Source organism: Tachysurus vachellii, chromosome 9 (genome assembly GCF_030014155.1).
Source record: "Tachysurus vachellii isolate PV-2020 chromosome 9, HZAU_Pvac_v1, whole genome shotgun sequence".
Classification (NCBI taxonomy): Eukaryota; Metazoa; Chordata; class Actinopteri; order Siluriformes; family Bagridae; genus Tachysurus; species Tachysurus vachellii.
The window spans coordinates 25,355,545-25,378,543 of NC_083468.1; the positions used below are offsets into that span (position 1 = coordinate 25,355,545).

The following is a 22,999-nucleotide window of genomic DNA, read 5'->3' on the forward strand; positions in this document are numbered from 1 at the left end:
CCCCGGTAGCTCTGCTCTGGCAAGTCCTAGCCAGAGTGCGCCATGACCGTGTCAACCTTCTCCTAGTTGCCCCTCATTGGCCCTCTGAAGTTTTTTTCACGGACATAGTCTCACTCCTGAACAGCACTCCTTGGGAGGTTCCCGATGGATCTCCTCTCTCAGGTGCAGGGGAAAAATCCTACAATGCAACCCGTAGATGTGGAAGCTTTGGGTCTGGCCCCTGAGGGGGACCAGTGCCTAGAGGCAGGCCTCTCATCTGAGGTGACAGAGACTACTGATTCTGGTTCAAACCCTTCAAAGTCCTTCTCATTCACTGCTTCAGGCCACAGCTTCTTCCAAGCAGAGGTCAAGGTCCTCTTGGTAATGCCCTGCCATGCCATATCAATAATTTTGAGGCATATTGCAATGTTGAAGTGGTCCTTCTAGAACTCTCGAAGGGTGAGGTTTGTGCTCTCCATAACCTCAAAGCAGCGGCAGAACAGGTGCTTGGTGTAGAGCTTCTTGAAATTCGATATCACCTGCTGGTCCATGGGCTGCAGGATAGGAGTGGTGTTGGGTGGGAGGTAGAGTACCTTCACAAAATTGAACTCATCAAGAATGTCGTCTTCGAGGTGAGCAGGTGTGTTATCGAGGACGAGAAGGGCTTGAAGGGTTAGGTTATTTTCCAGGAGATACTTCTTAACAGCAGGGCCAAAAACCAGGTTTAAACAATCCATGAAGAACTGCCAAGTGACCCACGCCTTTGGGTTTGCCCTCCACATAACCTGTAGTTTTTCTTTTAAAATCTTATGTGATTTAAAAGCTCTGGGGTTCTCCGAATGGTATACAAGCAGCGGCTTGATATTGCAGTCGCTGCTCGCATTGGCCCATCCTTCATGGGTTTGTGGCCTGGCATCTTCTTCTCCTCTGCGGTATGTAAGTCCTACTCAGCATTTTCTTCACAAGTTCGGATGTGAAGGCAGCTGAGGACTACGTCCAAACTTTTTCCAAAGTGGTTAAGTTTGGACGTAGTCCTCAGCTGCCTTCACATCCGAACTTGCTGCCTCACCATGCCTGATGACGGAGTGAATGCCAGTTCTTTTTCTAAAATTCTCAAACCAGCCCTGTCTGGCTTTTTTTCTTCTGGTGCCTCGTCCGTGGAAGTGCCTGGGTTCTGCTGCACCAAATCTGCATAAATTGTTTGTGCCTTCTCGCAGATGATACCCTCCATCACGGTATCTCCTGCAAGCTGCCACACCATCATCAATTTCTCCATCTTTTCATGTATGGAGCTCCGGAGCTTTGAAATTATTGTAAATTCCTTGGCTGGCGTTATACCCATAATCGACTCCTTCTGCTTCATAATTGTGCATATCTAATATAAAAATCTAATATTTGTGCAAAATATAAGCACAAAATATGAGTACATCCAACTCACAAAGCGAGCTACACAAACAGTAACTGAGTGAGACGCGGGAAGCTGAGGCGGGGGAAACAGGGCACACGTGGTTGTTGAGGATCTTTGTTTCAGCGGTGTTGGCTCGGATGCTCGTATCTCAAAAAATTGTTCGTATCTCAAGGCAAAAATTTGGTCAAATCACAGCTCGTATCTCAAAAAATTTGTATGTCAAAGCACTCATATCTCAAGATATCACTGTATATATCTTATCATCTCTTTTTATTATTTTTATAAATGTATGTTTTATAACTACTTCAATCTGGTCAGGTTTGAGGTGGACATTGAGCCTGTCCAGGGAAAATAGGGTGTGGGTAATGTAATATTAAACGTGAATAATTCCAAGAAGGGAAAAACCTTTCTCCCTTCTCTCTAAGAAAAAAATCAATATCACAAAGTTGACACACCTCTAAGTGCCAACCCATTACATGCACTATCTATAAAACAAGGAGGGCTCATTCTTGTGCTCTTCAGTTTCCTGACCAAACATGTGCATGCTTAATATACTTTATCTTTGTTTACTTCTCTGTATGTCAACAGGCTTTGCATGTAAATTGCTAGCTAAGTTTGAAGTGAGAAGCTTGTTAAAGGAAGGAGACATTATGATAGGTGGCATTTTCCCAGTCTCTTCTAAAGAGGAGAGTATACTTTATTCATTTGATAAAAAACCACAACTGGCAAAATGTGATGGGTAAGTTGAAATAATATTAATCTAAATTATAAACGAACATTAGTTTATGAACCTCTTTACAGTTGTGTTGTTTATTAACCTAATGATTTCCACAGATTTGGCTTACGAGCTTTTCGATGGACGAGGACCATGATGTTTGCAATAGATGAAATAAATCAGGATGATCATTTGCATTTAAGCCCTTCTGCTTCATAATTGTGCATATCGTTGATGTATTCCACTGGTACTGCATTGCCAAGTCTTTCACTTGCATACCTATTTTCTATGATTTCCTGTTTTAATTTAATAGACATCATCTTCTTCTTCACAGCTGTAAGGACTCTGCCCGGACTATGGCCACGTGCATTTGTTTATGTTTCTCGTCACGTGTCTGCCCCGCCTTCGTCTGCTCCTCCCTGTAGTTACACCTGATCCTTATTGTGTCATTGTCCTTTTGTATTTAACTGTGCCGCGTTGCCTCGTGCAGCGCGGCATCTACTGTTTCTAATGTCCTGTTTCTAGTCTGCGTCCTGTTTCATGTTTTCTGTTATTAAACCCTGTTTATTTATGCTATCCTGCGTTTGGGTCCGCTTCTGTTCCGTGTCATAACAGAAGATGCCGCCACTTTAGGACCCAGCGGGATAGCGCCAACCTGGACCGGCTGATTGCGAGTACCTTTTTTTTCATTTCTTATTTGATTCCCCCCCCCGGACTTGCCGCGTTTGGTGACATCGGTCCGCATTTTTTCGGTGAGGGACGCCGCCCCGCTTCCGGTTTCTCCGCGGGGGGCACCGCCTCACTTCCTGGTTGCAGGCCATGTCGCCAGCCAAAGGTTTGTGTCCTGTGACATCGCCCCGCACCTTCCGGTGGGGGGTATCGCTTCACATTTGGTTTCCGTGGAGGACGCCGCCCCACTTCCTGTCCGCGGGGGGTGTTGCAGGCCCGTGTTTTGCCCTGTTTTTGGATTTTTTTTTTCTGTGGACTTCCCTGTTCTGTGGAGGATTTTTTTCTCCTCCCGCCCGCCCTCCCTCCCTCCCTTTCCTGGATTCTGGGGGTGGGTCTGGCCGAGGTGCATCGGGGGTTGTGCTCGGCCCTTCAGCTCGGCTGTGGACGTCGCTCGGCCCTTCAGCTCGGCTGTGGATGTCGCTCGGCCCTTCAGCTCGGCTGTGGACGTCGCTCGGCCCTTCAGCTCGGCTGTGCTCGGCCATCTCTGGCTGCGCCGCCGTGTGCCTTGCTCCCCCCACCTGCCTCGCCGTGTGCCTTGCTCCCCCCACCTGCCTCGCCGTGTGCCTTGCTCCCCCGACCTGCCTCGCCGTGTGCCTTGCTCCCCCCTCCAGGACCCGTCGGGACTGCCTGGACGGATTGGCGCGTCGGGAGCCGCGCCTTGGGGGGGCTCTATAAGGACTCTGCCCGGACTTTGGCCACGTGCGTTTGTTTATGTTTCTCATCACGTGTCTGCCCCGCCTTCGTCTGCTCCTCCCTGTCATCACACCTGATCCTTATTGTGTCATTGTCCTTTTGTATTTAACTGTGCCGCGTTGCCTCGTACAGCGCGGCATCTACTGTGGTTAAGTCCTGTTTCTAGTCTGCGTCCTGTTTCGTGTTTTCTGTTATTAAACCCTGTTTATTTATGCTATCCTGCGTTTGGGTCCGCTTCTGTTCCGTGTCATAACAACAGCACTGTCCTTTACACTCACTTTCTTAGGACCCATGGTTTTAAATGCGATAAAGTTGTACTGTACGCAAAATATAAGCACAAAATATGAGTACATCCAACTCACAAAGCGAGCTACACAAACAGTAACTGAGTGAGACGCGGGAAGCTGAGGCGGGGGAAACAGAGCACACGTGGTTGTTGGGGATCTTTGTTTCAGCGGTGTTGGCTCGGATGCTCGTATCTCAAAAAATTGTTCGTATCTCAAGGCAAAAATTTGGTCAAATCACAGCTCGTATCTCAAAAAATTTGTATGTCAAAGCACTCATATCTCAAGATATCACTGTATATATCTTATCATCTCTTTTTATTATTTTTATAAATGTATGTTTTATAACTACTTCAATCTGGTCAGGTTTGAGGTGGACATTGAGCCTGTCCAGGGAAAATAGGGTGTGGGCAATGTAATATTAAACGTGAATAATTCCAAGAGGGGAAAAACCTTTCTCCCTTCTCTCTAAGAAAAAAATCAATATCACAAAGTTGACACACCTCTAAGTGCCAACCCATTACATGCACTATCTATAAAACAAGGAGGGCTCATTCTTGTGCTCTTCAGTTTCCTGACCAAACATGTGCATGCTTAATATACTTTATCTTTGTTTACTTCTCTGTATGTCAACAGGCTTTGCATGTAAATTGCTAGCTAAGTTTGAAGTGAGAAGCTTGTTAAAGGAAGGAGACATTATGATAGGTGGCATTTTCCCAGTCTCTTCTAAAGAGGAGAGTATACTTTATTCATTTGATAAAAAACCACAACTGGCAAAATGTGATGGGTAAGTTTAAATAATATTAATCTAAATTATAAACGAACATTAGTTTATGAACCTCTTTACAGTTGTGTTGTTTATTAACCTAATGATTTCCACAGATTTGGCTTACGAGCTTTTCGATGGACGAGGACCATGATGTTTGCAATAGATGAAATAAATCAGGATGATCATTTGCTTCCCAACATTTCCCTGGGATATATAATTCTGGACTCTTGTTCCTCTCCTACTAATGTTCTGAGAGCTGCGCTTACTTTCATGAGCACATCAGAGCAAAACGGCTCTCAATGTCATCCACCTCCCATATTAGCTGTTATAGCTGAATCAGCCACTACCCAGTCTTTAGTAGTGGCCGGTGCAGTTGGACCATTTAAAATACCTATGGTAATACAAAACACATCTTTTCATTAATAGTATGAGCATTATACAATACATTGATGAATTATATAACTAATGAATTTAATTAAATAACTTGTTTGTACCTGAATAGATGAGTTATTTTGCAACATGTGAATGTCTAAGTGACAAAAGAAAATATCCTACATTTTTCCGAACAATACCAAGTGATTACTACCAAGCAAAGGCTTTGGCCTTCCTTGTTAGACAATATGAATGGACATGGATTGGAGTTATACAATCTGATAATGATTATGGATTTAATGGGATATCAGCATTCAGAAAGGAAGTGGAGTCTCATGGAGTTTGTATTGCATTTGTTCGCACAGTATTGCGAACATATCCCCGAAGTAAAATCTCTGAAATTGCTGAACTGATTAAGCAGTCAACTATAAAAGTAATTCTTGCATTTGCATCAGAGAGAGATATTGATCCTTTAATGAAAGAAGTGGTAAAACAGAACATTACAGGAATACAGTGGATTGGAAGTGAAGCCTGGGTAACTGCAGCCAGTCTTTCCACGCCAGAAATGTTCAAATCGTTTGGAGGAACATTAGGACTTGTGGTCCGAAAGATGGATATACCCAAACTGGGAACAGTTCTCAAAGATATCAGCCCTTATAAAGATTCAGAATCAAGTTTTGTCAGTGATTTCTGGGAAACATTGGTGGGCTGTAGACCTCCGTCTAAAATCAATTATTCAAGTAATGCCACTAAAATGTGCTCAGGAAAAGAAGTAGTTGATTATACAAACAAATTTTTTGATGTATCACAACTTAGAATAGCATATAATGTCTATCAAGGAGTGTATGCTATTGCACATGCCCTACACCAAGGAATGTTTTGTAAAAGGCCTGAAAGCAATTTCTCAGGACAGTGTCTTAATGCTTCACAGCTTACCCCAAATCTAGTGAGTTTAAACTGCTTTGATGTACTAATTAAGCTTATAATTAAAAACATTTCATTAATTGTGTTGTATTGTTTCTAAGGTAACTGAGCAGTTGAAAAATGTACATTTTGTGGATGCATTTGGAGAGCTAGTGTTCTTTGACAAGAACGGAGATCCACCTGCCTCATATGAAATCATAAACTGGCAGCTGAGAGACGGTCAAGTGCAGCATATTCCAGTTGGTCATTTCAGAACATCTGAAAATGGACAATATGTACTTGTGATTAATGAAGACAACATAGTCTGGAGCACTGGAAATTTGGTAGTATTATTCATATGTTCTTTCTAAAAAAAGGCATTTTCATTCATTTTAATAGTCATCTAATATGTTCTCTCTCCCAGACTCCAAAAGCTGTTTGCTCAGAAATCTGTCCACAAGGCACAAGAAAAGCACAAATTAAAGGTTTACCTCTGTGCTGCTTTGACTGTATCCCATGTGCTGATGGCTCTATATCAAATACAACAGGTGAAGTGGCCTGCTAACTACTAATGCTGAAATAATTACACTAACAATCACTCATCTCTCACCATGTCATTTATGTCTACTTTAGGAGCAACAGATTGTATCACCTGTCCTGAGGAGTACTGGTCTAATGAAAGAAAAGACAGCTGCATCATGAAAATAATAGAGTTTCTTTCATACACTGAAACCATGGGAATTATTCTTATGGCTCTGTCAGTACTTGGTGCTTGTTTAACTTTTTCTATTTTGATGGTGTTCATACATTTTAGAGACACGCCAATAGTTAAAGCAAATAATTCTGAGCTGAGCTTACTTTTACTTCTTTCCCTTATATTTTGCTTCCTCTGTCCACTCACATTCATTGGTGCGCTAACAGTCTGGTCCTGCATGTTGCGTCACACAGCATTTGGCATTGCCTTTGCACTCTGTATTTCCTGTATGCTGGGGAAAACTATAGTTGTGGTAACTGCCTTCAAAGCAACATTACCTGGGAACAATGTGGCAGGAAAGTTTGGACCACCTCAGCAAAGGGCCATTGTGTGTTCATGCACTGCAGTTCAAATAATTATTTGTATCCTGTGGCTAAATGTTGCACCACCATTCCCAGATAGAGTTATTGAGCAACGCAGTAAAAAAATAATTTTAGAATGTAACACAGGATCAGATGCTGCGTTTTATGCCGTTCTAGGATACATTGGCCTTCTTGCTATAGTTTGTTTGGTCCTGGCCTTTTTAGCCAGAAAGCTACCTGATAATTTTAATGAAGCCAAATTCATCACATTCAGTTTGCTTATATTCTGTGCAGTTTGGATCACATTTATTCCAGCTTATGTCAGCTCTCCTGGAAAGTATACAGTAGCTGTAGAAATATTTGCAATTTTGTCTTCAGCTTTTGGCCTACTGATATGCATTTTTGTACCAAAATGTTACATCATTTTAATCAAGCCAGAGAGAAATACAAGAAAACATGTAATGGGAAAAAATACAAAGGTTAATTAATTGTAAGTTTTACACAGTGCTGCTCTTAAAAGAATTTTACCTGTTGTCAAATATACAGTGTTCTTACATGCACATTATATATATATACACACACACACACACTACAATTTATGACAAATTGTTTTTATAACGCTCAACATACTCTAATATAATATAGAATCTGAATGTACTGAGAGGCTCTTGAAATGTATTAGTTACTAAATCATTAAAGTTATTAAATTAAATTATTTTCTTGTTTAATTGATTTGTTTTTATAATCCTCACACTGCCCAGATCACCATCAAATAAAAAAAAGCTCACAATTTAAAAAATGGTTTAGTTGTAATATAAAATTATTTAACATACAGGCTGTAGATGTCATGACGCGGAACAGAAGCGGACCCAAAGGCAGGATGGCAAAAACAAACGGGGTTTAATAACAAATAAGACACGAAACATAACACACGGACTAGAGACAGGACCAGACAACAGTATATTCCGCGCTGCACAAGGCAACACGGCACAGTTAAATAGACAAGGTAATTACAATGGGAAACAGGTGTGTGGAAGTGGGCAGGAAGAGACAAGGGGCGGGGCAGACACATGACGAAGAACATAAACAAATGCACGTGGCCAGAGTCCGGGCAGAGTCCTAACAGAGCCCCCCCCAGGCGTGGCTCGTGATGCGCCAATCCGTCCAGACAGTCCCGACGGGTCCGGGAGGGGGGAGCAAGGCACATGGCGAGGCAGGTGGGGGGAGCAAGGCACACGGCGAGGCAGGTGGGGGGAGCAAGGCACACGGCGGCACAGCCAGAGAGGGCCAAGCGATGTCCACAGCCGAGCTGAAGGGCCGAGTGACGTCCACAGCCGAGCTGAAGGGCCGAACGCTCCACGGCCAGACCCACCTCTCGGAAAGGGAGGTAGGGAGGGAGGGAGGGCGGGCAGGAGAGGAAAAAAAAAATTCTCCACAGAACAGAGAAGTCCACAGAAAAAAATCCAAAATACGGGGCAAAACACGGGCCTGCAACACCCCCCGCAGACAGGAAGTGGGGCGGCATCCTCCACGGAAACCAAATGTGAAGCGACGCCCCCCACCGGACAGGTGCGGGGCGATGTCACAGGACACCGAAAAACAAAACAAACCTCGGGCTGGCAACATGGCCTGCAACCAGGAAGTGAGGCGGCGCCCCCCGTTGAGAAACCGGAAGCGGGGCGGCGTCCCTCAGGGGGGAAAAAATCATATAACAAAAAAAAAAAATACTCCCACAAAAAGCCGGTCCGAGCTACAGCCATCCTGCTGGGTCTCCATGCGGCGGAATCTTCTGTCATGACGTGGAACAGAAGCGGACCCAATTGCAGTATAGCAAAAAAAAAACGGGGTTTAATAACAGAAAGACACGAAACATAACACACGGACAGGACCAGACAACAGTAGATTCCGTGCTGCACAAGGCAACATGGCACAGTTAAATAGACAAGGTAATTACAATGGGAAACAGGTGTGTGGAAGCGGGCAGGAAGAGACAAGGGGCGGGGCAGACACGTGACGAAGAACATAAACAAATGCACGTGCCCAGAGTCCGGGCAGAGTCCTAACAGTAGACAATATATATTTTTATGCAATTTGAGGAACAGCTTCAGTATTCATCCTAGGGTGGCAATTGAGGTCTATTTGCAAGGATGTCCCTATTTTGCAAATGGAAAACAGTATAGGCATGACAAAAATGCAAACTTGACTAAACAAATGTGTTTTTAGCAAACACTGAGACTGTGTCTAAGTCCTAAAGATATTGAAAGTTGTCCCATGACTGCAGGCTTTTGTTATACAGTAGAAAGCTTGGGCCCCTGATATACCCTGCACTACTTGAGGTTCCAACAAGTAGCCTGCACAAATGAATGAACTACATTTTCTGCATTGTGTAGTGATTTTATATCATGTATTAGCAATATTTCTGAAAAGAAAGGAAGCATAGTAATATTACCTACATAAGCTTCAAATGCAAGACTGGAGTCAATAATTACACCAAGGTCTTGAAGAAAAAAGGTCTGGAAAATCCAGAGTTATGATGTAATAAATGTTTTGGTTTCTTTTTAAAATAGTTCTTTTGCATCATGTTATACATTTTTTGTCTAATCTTAGCGATATTACTAAAAATCCTAGTTCTAATATCTACAGACACACGTGACAGGTGGGTGGTGAGACAGGAGGGGTGAGGATCATGGCAAGGCACGGAGGGAAGTGAGGGTCATGGCTGCAAGACCAGAGTGTCCCGAACGATGTCCACAGCCAAGCAGAATATCCAAGTGCTAGTTGAAGTGTTTCATGAATAAGTAGGTCTTCAACCGTCGTTTGAAAATAGCCAGTGACTCAGCTAGGGAAAGTACATTCCACCACCTCTGTGCCAGAACAGAAAAGCATTTTGTATTATACTTACCTCTTACCCGGATAGATGGTGGGACCAGTCGAGCAGTGCTGGTAGCTCTGAGGATTCAAGGAGTGATGAGGGCTTTGAGGTAAGAGGGAGCTGGTCCATTTTTGGCTTTGTAGTCAAGCATCAGTGTTTTGCGCTGTCCTCTGTGGGAAACAGGAAATGGAGCAGCATCCCCCACAGGTCCAGGGCACAAAAAAAAAAGTTTAAAAGGACAGAAATAATTGGCTAGATACTATCCTGCTGTGTCTGTGTCTGGCAGAATCTTTCTGTCATAGTAGGGTGGTGTCTCAATAGATAAAAAGACCCAAATGCAGGATAGCTAAGAAAAACAGATTTATTCAACATAACAAAACTAAAAAATAACAACACAAACCATGAAGACATTACAGACACAAACCAAAAGACAAGGATTCCACGTTGCCTTTGCTAAATACTTAACACAATTAGATACATAAAGGAGACATATGCTGAGGCAGGAACGAATAGACATGGGTGGAGCAGACATTTGAAACAAAAAGCACATGGCAAAAGTCCGGGCTGGATACTGACACATGCGAGGAAAAGGACAGTTAATTGTCCATGGCTACCCCAAAGTTGCAAGCTGTGACTGAAGGGGAGATCAGATCGTTTTGCAGGAATATTGCAAGATCATGACCTGGGGATTAATCACCTGGGATGATCAGCAGTTCAGTTTTGCTAGGATTGAACTTCAACTGATGAGCCATGATCTACGATGGTATATCTGCCAGACATGCGGAGATCCCAACAGAAGCAGTGGTATCTGAGGGTGGGAAAGTTGTGTATCATCGGCATAGAAGTGGTAAGAGAGTCGTGTGAGGAAATAACCTCACCAAGAGAGTGAATATACAGGAAGAAAAGAAGAGGACCAAGTACTGGGCCCTGTGGGACACCAATGGAGAGTCAGGTAAGAAGCAAACCATTCCCCTGCAAGATTCCTGAGGGTGAACAAGAGAATCTTGTGGTTAAACGTTTCGAATGTTGCTGAAAGGTCAAGGAGGATGAGGACAGAAGACAGCTTGGCTGATCTAGCAGCATGTAGTTTCTCAAAAACATTCACAATGATTGGCTTTGTCGAATGTGCTGCTTTAAAGCCAGACTGGTTGGGATCTTGGAGGTTGTTCTGTGAGAGATAGAGAGACAGTAGATTATAGGCAAGGCATTCAAGCGTTTTTGAAAGAAAAGAGAGAAGTGATACCAGTCTGTAGTTACTGATGTCTGATGGATCCAGAGCAGGTTTATTCAGGATGAGAATAACCCTTGCTCTCTTGAAGGTACTGTAGTTGGCACATGACCGGATGTTATGGATTCATTGATGATAGTGGTGATTAAGGGCAGAAATTCTTGTGAGATGGTCTGGAGCATAGTGGAAGGGAGTGGATCTAACAGGCACTTACAGGAACAAGGCGGGATGACACAAAAGCACAAGGCAAACTGGAAAGACCATCTGGTGAAGAAAAATATGTTAGCAGCCTGCCTTTATAGTCCATGGTCTCAAAAATGGCTGCTGCAAGTGAAAAATGTGTTGGAAGTGAAAATCCAAGATGGCCGCCGACATACTGTATAAATGACATCATCAAAATGGAAGTGACTGACACGAGCCGGGAAGTGCAGGGAAACATGCTGACACTTAGTATATTTGAATCTGTGGAAGATGTCAGAAAACCAGGGTGTCATCTTGGATAAAATTCAGACCCAAATGCAGGATGGCAGAAAACATGGTTCATTAAATAAAACTTAAACAAAACTAAAACCAAGACTGAGTCACAACAAAGCCCAAACACAGACAAAACAAAGACAAGGATTCCATGCTGCCAAAGGCAACGTGGCACAAATAAAGATGGAAGACAATTAGACATATAAGGGACAGGTGTGCTGAGGGAGGAAGGAATAGACAAGGGTGGAGCAGACACGTGAACACAAAACGTAAACAAAAAGCACATGGAAAAGTCTGGGCTAGATCCTGACAGAGAAAGAGATCAAAAACAGAGCCTAGCAGGTCTTAGATACTCAAAATATTGGTGGTCAGTGAATATCACAAAAGGTTTTGTTTATTTGTTTCATTCAAGTCAAGAGTCAAGAAGCTTTTATTGTCATTTCAACCATACTGTATATAGCTGTTGCAGTACACAGTGAAATGAGACGTTTCTCCAGGACCATGATGCTACATAAAACAAAAACAGAGCTAAAGACAGAGCTCTTACTCACTCATTTTCTACCGCTTATCCAAACTACCTCGGGTCACGGGGAGCCTGTGCCTATCTCAGGCGTCATTGGGCAGAAATACAAGGCAGGATACACCCTGGATGGAGTGCCAACCCATCGCAGGGCACACACACACTCTCATTCACTCACACACTCTCATTCCCACACTACGGACAATTTTCCAGAGATGCCAATCAACCTACCATGCATGTCTTTGGACCGGGGGAGGAAACCGGAGTACCCGGAGGAAACCCCCGAGGCACGGGGAGAACATGCAAACTCCACACACACAAGGTGGAGGCGGGAATCGAACCCCCAACCCTGGAGGTGTGAGGCGAACGTGCTAACCACTAAGCCACCAAGCCCCCTAAAGACAGAGCTAAGCTATTCTATTGTTCTATTCTATTGTTCTATTGAAGCTATTCTTACTTTCTATTGTTATGTAAGTGTGCTTTACAACTGCTTCAGTCTTGTCAGGGTTGAGGTGAAACTTGAACCTGTCCTGCGAACATAGGGTGTGAGGAATGTAATATTAAACCTGATAATTCCAATCGGGGAAAAAAAAATAAAAAAGTATGAATAGAAACTTTCTCCCTTCTCTCTAAGAAAAAATCAATATCAGGTAACGTTGACACACCTCTAAGAGCCAACGCATTACATGCACTGTCTATAAAAAAAGGAGTGCTCACTCTTGTGCTCTTCAGTTTGGTGACCAAACATGTACATTCTTAATATACTTCATCTTTGTTTACTGCTCTGTATAACAACAGGCTTTGCATGTAAATTGCTATCTAAGTTTGAAGTGAGAAGCATGTTAAAGGAAGGAGACATTATGATAGGTGGCTGGATTTAGATTGGCTGGTGGAGCAGCAGAAGCAGCGTGCACCCAGTAAGCTGGATGAGCGTTTCCTGCACCCTGTATCACTTCCTGAGTGCCGGAGCCTGCCGTTTTTCCCCGATCTGCACGCCGAGGTGTACAGATCCTGGGAAAGCCGTACTCTCCCCGTACTTCTCCTCGTCACTCCTCGCTCTACGCGAATGTGGTTGGGGCTAAGGCGTGCGGCTACGGGGCGATGCCGCCATGTATTGGTCCGCACGGACAATACTGCGGTGGTCTCCTACATCAACCACCAAGGGGGTCTCCGATCTCGCCCTTTGTACAAGCTAGCACGAGCGGTCCTCTTGTGGTCTCGGGACAGACTCCTCTCTTTGAGGGCCATTTATATCCCGGGACAGAATGTCAGAGCAGATGCCCTGTCGAGGCAGGGGCTGAGGCCTGGGGAATGGCGTCTCCACCCCGAGGTGGTGGAGTTCATATGGCGGAGGTTCTACAGAGCCCAGGTGGATCTGTTTGCGACCAGGGAGACCTCACACTGTCCCCTCTGGTTCTCTCTCTCACCCAGCCCCATTAAGTCTGGATGCCATGGTGCAGTTGTGGCCGAGGCTATGCCTGTACGCCTTTCCCCCGATCGCACTGCTCCCTGGAGTTCTGGAGAGAGTTTGCAGGGATGGAGTCCGTCTCCTCCTGGTAGCACCTCGATGGCTGGGCAAGCCATGGTTTGCGGATCTGGTGTCCCTACTCGAGGGCCCTCCGTGGGAAATTCCCCCCAGGAGGGATCTCCTCTCACAGGTGGGTGGAACCCTGGGTGGAACCCCCGCCCAGAGCTGTGGAGGCTGTGGCTGTGGCCCCTGAGGGGGCACAGTTCATAGCGGCTGGTCTCTCTACCAAGGTAGTAGAGACCCTTCTCCACTCCAGAGCTTCCTCCACGAGGAGGTCATATGGTCTTAACCTAGAGACGATCAACTTTATTCCAGATTATGTCAGCTCTCCTGGAAAGTAGCTGTAGAAATATTTGCAATTTTGTCTTCAGCTTTTGGCCTATTGATATGCATTTTTGTTCCAAAATGTTACATCATTTTATTCAAACCAGAGAGAAATACAAGAAAACATGTAATGGGGAAAAATACAAAGGTTAATTAATTGTAACCTTTTCCAGTTTTACACACACATTTTAAATGCTATAATTAATTGAAAATAATTATCTTAATATCTTAAGTTATCTTAATACGGTGGAAAGTTCTACAATTGTAGAGGCTACAAATCCCAATCATATATTATATATAAACATTAAAGTGGTGAAATTAACTTATTTTCTTGTTTTACATTTTTTGTCCATTGTGTGTCCTCATGCAATTGGACAGTTTCATAAATATTTTTAAAACTGCCATGCAAATGACCATAAAAAAAAAACAGATAAAAACAACTTAAAATTAAAATTAGAGCAAATTTGTTTGATATTACTATATTTAAAAATAAATAAATATTTATATTTTTACTTTATATATCTTCTGGAATCAAAGGAAAAAGTGCAGTATTTAATCTAGGATTGGCAACTGTGAAGTATTTGCTTGGATGTGTTATTTTTACCCTCCCATATGAAAAATGCTCTGCTCTGTATAGAGCCAACATAATAAAAAAATAAATATATGGTGCACTGCTTGACCATCAAATTTGTTTCTTTAAATTAAAGATAAGTTAAAATCTGTAACATATATAGAAGTCTATAGTTGTGCCCCCTGGTGGTCACTTCATTTTTTATGTTGCAGTGCAGAGCAGGAATGTACTACTCATTTTATATTATTGCACATTTCATTGCAGAAACTGCACCTATAAAGCAAGCTTTAGTTCATGTAGCGACTCATGCTGCGAGGTGGGATGCAAGAACAAGGCAGAAGACAGATGGAGGATTTACAGTTCCTTTATTAAAGGTCACAAGTGAAGGAACTGTAAATTCTCCATCTGTCTTCATAATGAAATATATATTTTAATTGAAGCAGGAAATTTTAAGCAAGTAATCAAAAATGCTCAAAAACCAAACCATGTCAGTTTGATGCAAATACTAATAGGGTTTTAAATTTCCATTTTTTTCTTTATTACCTCTATAAACAGTAATGTTTGGTCTTACAGCTAGCAAGCTAATACAGATAGCAATTAGTTATATTTTAGAAGTAAAATATGTTTGATTAAGTGTTTGATTATTTTAAAGTAATTGAATTAACTTTCTCTAAATTGACATATTTTCCCACGATCAAATAACTGTCAGGTGTCTACAAGGATCAACATTTATCTAATTTAATATAGATTACTTAAACTCACATGATTCTGGGTAGAATTTATTTCAGAGCTAATTTATTCATTATGAAACTGTCATTTATTTATCTTCAGTATGTGATTTAAGCTGGTGAGGATTTTGGTGTTTTTTAGGCCTATCCTGGAATCACTGGATATGAGGAATGTAATATAGTTGAAAAGTTTTAAACTTGACTTTATGAGACTGCACAGTCTATATTACCAGTGAAAATTGCAATTAAAAAAACAAACAAACAAACAAAAAAGCACACTGACAAACTTTAATACTCTGTTTCATGCATCCACCTACTCTGGGATGACTAAACACTTTAAATATTCTGCAATGCACAAAATGATACGAAAACATTAAAATATGGACCTAGCATTATATGGAAATCTCTCAACAGTAAGGGAAAGCCAAGATCAGGAAAAGTTGACACACCTCTAAGAGCCGACCCATTCCACGCACCGAAATCAGGGCTAGTGTCTATAAAACAAGGAGTGCTCCTTCGTGTCCTTTTCATTTTGCTGACCAAACATGTACATACTTAAAATATTTCATCTGGGTTTTCTGCTCTGTACACAAACAGGCTTTGCATGTAAGTTGCTAGCTCAGTTTGAATTGCAAAGTATATTGAAAGAAGGAGATATATTGATAGGTGGCATTTTCCCACTATATTCAAAACAGGAGAATATAGTTTATTCCTTTAACAGAAAACCACAAATGGCAGAATGTAACGGGTAAGTACTGCATATAATAATATTTGACTTAATTATAACTGAAGATTAATTTATAAACATTCTTTACATTTGGGTTGTTTATTGAACTAATGTTTCTCAAAGATTTGGATTACAGGCTTTTCAATGGATGAGGACCATGTTGTTTGCAGTAGATGAAATAAATCAAGATGATCGTTTGCTTCCCAACATTTCTCTTGGATATATAATTCTGGACTCTTGTTCCTCTCCTACTAATGTTCTGAGAGCTGCGCTCACATTGATGAGCACATCACAGCAAAACGGCTCTCAATGTAATCCACCTCCAATATTAGCTCTTATAGGTGAATCAGGATCTACTCAGTCTTTAGTTGTTGCCGGGGCAGTTGGACCATTCAAAATACCTATGGTAATATAAAAATATACTCATGCAAATACTTTTAATAAAAATAATTATTATGAATCAGTATTATGCCATATATTGATATGTGTAACTTTTTTGTCCCTGAATAGGTGAGTTACTTTTCAACATGTGCATGTTTGAGTGACAAAACAAAATATCCTACATTTTTCCGAACAATACCAAGTGACTACTACCAAGCAAAGGCTTTGGCTTTCCTTGTTAGACAATATGAATGGACATGGATTGGAGTTATAATGTCTGACAATGATTATGGGCTAAATGGGATATCAGCATTCAGAAAGGAAGTGGAGGCTCATGGTGTATGCATTGCATTTCTTGGCACAGTTTTGCGAACATATCCCCAAAGTAAAATCCTTGAAGCTGTTGAACTGATCAAGCATTCAACTGTCAAAGTAATTCTCGCATTTGCACCCGAGAGAGATATTGATCCTTTAATGAAAGAAGTGCTGAAACAGAACATTTCAGGAATACAGTGGATTGGAACTGAGTCCTGGGTAACTGCAGCCAGTCTTTCTACACCAGAAATATTCAAATATTTTGGAGGAACAATAGGACTTGTGGTCCGAAAGATGGATATACCCAAACTGGGACCAGTTCTCAAAGATATCAGCCCTTATAAAGATTCAGAAAGTTTTGTCAGTGATTTCTGGGAAGCATTGGTGGGCTGTAGACCTCCGTCTAAAATCAATTATTCAAGTAATGCTACAAAAATATGCTCAGGAAAGGAAGAAGTTGATTATACAAACAATTTTTTTGATGTATCACAACTTAGAGTCTCATATAATGTCTATCAAGGAGTGTATGCAGTTGCACATGCCCTACATCAAGGAATGTTTTGTAAAAGGCCTGAAAGCAATTTCTCAGGACAGTGTCTTAATGCTTCACAGCTTACCCCAAATCTAGTGAGTTTTAACTGTCTTGATGCAATAATTGTGTTCATAATTTTAAACATTTCATTAATTGTGTTGCATTTTTTTTTGTTTATCAGGTAACTGAGCAGTTGAAAAAAGTACATTTTGTGGATGCGTTTGGAGAGCTAGTGTTCTTTGACAAGAACGGAGATCCACCTGCCTCATATGAAGTCATAAACTGGCAGCTGAGAGACGGTCAAGTGCAGCATATTCCAGTTGGTGAATTCAGAACATCTGCTAATGGACAATATGAACTTGTGATTAATGAAGACAAGATAGTCTGGAGCACTGGAAATTTGGTATTATTATTATTATTATTATTATTATTATTATTATTATTATTATTATTATTATTATTGTTGTTGTTGTTATTATTATTATCATTAATAATGATCATAATAATTACAATAATAATAATAATAATAATAATAATAGTAGTAGTAGTAGTAGTAGTAGTAGTAGTTTAATTTCATTAGTCATCTAATATGTTCTCTCTCCCAGAGCCCAAAAGCTGTTTGCTCAGAAATCTGTCCACAAGGCACAAGAAAAGCACATATTAAAGGTTTACCTCTGTGCTGCTTTGACTGTATCCCATGTGCTGATGGCTCTATATCAAATACAACAGGTGAAGTGGCCTGCTAACTACTAATGCTGAAATAATTACACTAATAATCACTTATCTTTCACCATGTCATTTATTTCTACTTTAGGAGCAACAGATTGTATCACCTGTCCTGAGGAGTACTGGTCTAATGAAAGAAAAGACAGCTGCATCATGAAAATAATAGAGTTTCTTTCATACACTGAAACAATGGGAATTATTCTTATGACATTGTCACTATTTGGTGCCTGTTTAACTTGTTCTACTATGGTGGTGTTTATTCATCTCAGACATACACCAATAGTTAAAGCAAATAATTCTGAGCTGAGCTTACTTTTACTTCTTTCCCTTATATTTTGCTTCCTCTGTCCACTGACATTCATTGGCGAGCCCACGGTTTGGTCCTGCATGTTGCGTCACACAGCATTTGGCATTGCCTTTGCACTCTGCATTTCCTGTATGCTGGGGAAAACTATAGTTGTGGTAACTGCCTTCAGAGCAACATTACCTGGGAACAATGTGGCAGCAAAGTTTGGACCACCTCAGCAAAGGGCCATTGTGTGTTCATGCACTGCAGTTCAAATAATTATTTGTATCCTGTGGCTAAATGTTGCGCCACCATTCCCAGATAGAGTTATTGAGCAGCGCAGTAAAAAAATAATTCTAGAATGTAACACAGGTTCAGATGCTGCATTTTATGCCATTCTAGGATACATTGGCCTTCTTGCTATAGTTTGTTTGGTCCTGGCCTTTTTAGCCAGAAAGCTGCCTGATAATTTTAATGAAGCCAAATTCATCACATTCAGTTTGCTTATATTCTGTGCAGTTTGGATCACCTTTATTCCAGCTTATGTCAGCTCTCCTGGAAAGTATACAGTAGCTGTAGAAATATTTGCAATTTTGTCTTCAGCTTTTGGCCTGCTGATATGCATTTTTGTACCAAAATGTTACATCATTTTAATCAAACCAGAGAGAAATACAAGAAAACATGTAATGGGAAATACACCAAAGGTAAGTTAATTACAAATTTAGATAGTGCTTTTTTATTTTAAATATATTTATCAGAAAATAAGCCATACAGCATCACTGTAAAATACAGTGTCCTTACATTATAATATTATATTATATTATAAACACCATTCCCAATGCAAAAAATACTCTGTCATATTTTTGTCACTTCTATGAAGGTTAGAAAAGTCTTATAGTATATTTTTTCTAAGTTATAAGTTATAAGTATCTTAGTAAAAGTGAATGAACCTACAAATGTTCATGCTGTTAAAATTGAGCATGCATTATTTATGGTCAATAAAGTGAATTATTCAAGTCTATATTATTTTCTCTATTTATTTTCTATGTCTTTCTTCAGTGGATTAAATACAAATTTAAATAATGCATAAACATCTAGGCAACAGGTAACAGATTCAAGAGTTACTCAAAAATAACCTATAATGTTAATATGAATGAATATTACTATTTAATTAACATAAAAATTTGTAGTAAAAACAACTAAAAATACTTACATTTATTTACAGTTACTATGAAATAGTAACAGTTAACCTGCTTCCAGAAACCTTTGTATAATTTTGCAGTGCTGGGAATGAAAGATGGAAAATAAGAATGAGGAAGGATTTTAGTGCTGTGATAGAGTGAATGGACTTCATAAATATTTGGAGTGATCTGCTGTTTAAGCTCAGGTTGTCACAAACGCGGGGGTAACGCGGGGCTGCTCAAGGCAAAGCGGCTCAACTAAATAGTACTAATAATTATCAGACACATGAGGGACAGGTGTGCAGAGGCCGGGAGGAGAAGACAAGGGCGGGGCAGACACGTGAACACAGAACGTAAACAAAAGCACATGGCCAAAGTCCGGGCTGAGTCCTGACAGTACCCCCCCTCGAGGAGCAAGGCACACGGCGAGGCAGGTGGGGGGAGCAAGGCACATGGCAAGGCAGGTGGGGGGAGCAAGGAAAATGGCGAGGCAGGTGGGGGGAGCAAGGCACACGGCGGCACAGCCAGAGGGGCCGAGCGACGTCTACAGCCAAGCAGGGGGGCCGAGTGACGTCCACAGCCAAGCGGGGGGCAGAGCGATGTCTACATCCGAGCAGGGGGCCGAGCGCAACCCTCAACAGACTGCGGCCGGACCCACTGTGGGAGGGATGGCGGGGAAAAAAAAATCCTCCTCCACAGAACAGAAAAAAAATCAACAAAAAAAAATCCATGGGGCAAAACATGGGCCTGCAACACCCCCCGTGGACAGGAAGTGAACAGGTGCGGGGCGATGTTGCAGGACACTGATAAAACAAAACAAAACTCGGCCTGGTGACATGGCTCGCAAACAGGAAGTGAAGCGGCGCCCCCGTGGAGAAACTGGAAGCGGAGCGGCGTCCCTCACCGGAAAAATGCGGACCGATGTCACCAAAACCACGAAGTCCAGGGGAAGAAAAAAATAAATAAATCCACTGAAAAAAAAATGCTCCCACAATCAGCCAGTCCAGGTTAAAGCTAAACTGCTGGGTCTTGGCCTAGCAGAATCCTTCTGTCAGACACGTGGGGATAAAAGACCCAAATGCAGGATAGCTTAAATAAAACAGGGTTTATTAACAAAAAAACATGAAACGTGGACACCAACACGAGACACGACAACAAAGACACCATCACAAAACAAAACAAAGGATTCCGCGCTGCACAAGGCAACGCGGCTTAACTAAATACTAATATCAATTAATCAGACACGTGAGGGACAGGTGTGCAGAGGCAGGGAGGAAGAGAAAAGGGTGGGGCAGACACGTGAACACAGAACACAAACAAATGCACGTGGCCAAAGTCCGGGCTGAGTCCTGACACAGGTAAAAGACACATATCATACAATGACTCAATTTTTGAAGAACACAGCCATAAAAGAACTTAGCTACAGTGCTAAACAATGCCAAGGAGCCAAGTGGACATTGACAAATAATCTTTTCATAACATGGACCTGAACATCTTCAAACTTACCTTGACTATTTTATACAAACATAAACATCAGACTTGTCTAAATATGCACAAAAAACACAACCTATCATTAAAACTTACAATCTTAACCCAGTGTTTAATTGTGTTATGACCCATATATATTCCTAAGGTGTACTGACTCTAAGGTGTGCTGAAATTACATGTGGTTTCCACATCTTTCTCTGAAAACACTGAACAAATATTGAATCAGAGGCATTGATCCAGAGGGGTGTGGAAGCCATTTCCCCACCAAAGTGCACAGATGGCTACTGAATCTACTGCATTTTAGATTACTGTGAACAAACATGCATCACTAAGGAGGAGCCCATGGTCATGCCCCATCATCATTGTGCCAAAGCCCAATGGGAGCGCCTATGCAACACTTCCCAAAGGTTATCCAGGTCTTGGTCTTTGCTAGCTATCCCCTCCCCATGGACAACATTGTGCAGAGGTTGGGGAGAGCCCGGTCTTACCTGGATCTAACCAAAGAATACTCTCAGGTTACAATGGCTTTCAGCACCAACAGCAGCCACTGGCCATACTGGGTTCTCCCTTTTGGGCTGCACAGGGTGTCAGGAAACTTCCAGAGGCTTACGGACATTGTGCTCTGGCCCCATCATCCCTATGCAACAGCATATCTAGATGACGTGGTTAATAATTCTTTCACTTGGTCTGACCACTTGCACCACATGGGTGCTGAAAGGACTGCACCAATTCAGCACCCCCAGTGTTTTGGACAGCCAGGAAGCACATGGACAGCAAAAGTGCACCAAAAACACAACAGCCAATCAGAGTGGTGCTACAAGCTCCTCACCCTCAGAGAAAAGAAGTGAGAGCAGCATGGGGTGCAGTGCCTCTGGGGAGTTAAGAGGTCATGCCACACAGGAACTAATGTGCAACTCTTAGTTGCTCTTTCTTTTGTTTGCAGAGCAGGTCTCTGGATGATGCTTTCTAAACCCACTGCACCCCGCCAATCTTTTGGGTCCTATCACTGATCCTCACCCCCAGAGACCTGCTCTCAGCCAAGCACTCCACATGAGTGTAGAGCTTGTATAACAGTGTAAATTTGCTGTCCCCTCAAAATAACTCAACACACAGCCATTAATGTCTAAACTGTTGGCCACAAAAATGAGGACACCCCTAAGTAAAAATGTCAAAATTGGGCCCAAAGTGTCAATATTTTGTGTGGCCACCATTATTTTCCAGCACTGCCTTAACCCTCTTGGGCATGGAGTTCACCAGAGCATCACATGTTGCCACTGGAGTCCTCTTCCACTCCTCCATGATGACATCATGGAGCTGGTGGATGTTAGAGACCTTGTAGCTGAGGGTTACCATCTATTTGAGGATGCCCCAAAGATGCTTAATAGGTTTTAGGTCTGGAGAAATGCTCAGCCAATCAATCACCTTTACCCTCAACTTCTTTAGGAAGGCAGTGGTCATCTTGGAGGTGCATTTGGGGTTGTTATCATGTTGGAATACTGCCCTGTGGCCCAATGAACTGTAGCTTTCCAGTGCTGGCAGCACTATTGCAGTCCCAGACCATAACACTCCCACCACCATGCTTGACTATAGGCAAGACAGATTGTCTTTTTGCTCCTCACCTGGTTGCCACCACACACGCATGGCACCATCTGAACCAAACAATTTTATCTTGGTCTCATCAGACCACAGGATATGGTTCCAGTAATCCATGTCCTCAGTCTGCTTGTCTTCAGCAAACTGTTTGCGGGCTTTCTTGTGCATCATCTTTAGAAGTGTCTTCCTTCTGGTATGACAGCCATGCAGACCAATTTGATGCAGTGTGCAGTGTATGGTCTTAGCACTGAGAGGCTGACCCCCCAACCCTTCAACCTCTGCAGCAATGCTGGCAGCATTTATACATATATTTCCCAAACACAACCTCTGGATATGACGCTGACCATGTGCACTCAACTTCTTTGGTTGACTATGGTGAGGCCTGTTCTGAGTGGAACCTGTCCTGTTAAACTGTATGGTCTTGGCCACTGTGCTGCAGCTCAGTTTCAGGGTCTTGGCAATCCTCTTATAGCCTACGCCATCTTTATAAAGAGCGACAATTCTTTTTTCAGATCCTCAGAGAGTTCTTTGCCATGAGGTGCCATGTTGAACTTCCAGTATGAGAGAGTGAGAGTGATAACATGAAATTTAACACACCTGCTCCCCATTCACACCCG

General features: G+C 42.1%; 2 protein-coding genes across 2 annotated transcripts; both read left to right on the plus strand.

Moving 5' to 3' along the window:
• The first annotated feature begins 4,506 nt into the window (after window positions 1-4,506).
• LOC132851155 (vomeronasal type-2 receptor 1-like) lies at window positions 4,507-7,396 on the plus strand. The gene is made up of 6 exons (XM_060877793.1): window positions 4,507-4,595; window positions 4,691-4,973; window positions 5,080-5,652; window positions 5,975-6,097; window positions 6,277-6,400; window positions 6,489-7,396. Exons 1-6 carry the CDS (start codon window positions 4,507-4,509, stop codon window positions 7,394-7,396), a joined length of 2,100 nt encoding a protein of 699 aa, XP_060733776.1.
• Window positions 7,397-10,530: 3,134 nt separating this feature from the next.
• Window positions 10,531-21,637, plus strand: LOC132851156 (vomeronasal type-2 receptor 1-like). Its single transcript, XM_060877794.1, has 9 exons — window positions 10,531-10,627; window positions 12,884-13,660; window positions 15,751-15,901; window positions 16,004-16,286; window positions 16,391-16,960; window positions 17,290-17,412; window positions 17,714-17,837; window positions 17,926-18,824; window positions 21,197-21,637. The coding sequence occupies exons 1-9, from the start codon at window positions 10,531-10,533 to the stop codon at window positions 21,635-21,637; spliced, it is 3,465 nt and encodes a 1,154-aa protein (XP_060733777.1).
• Window positions 21,638-22,999: the final 1,362 nt, after the last annotated feature.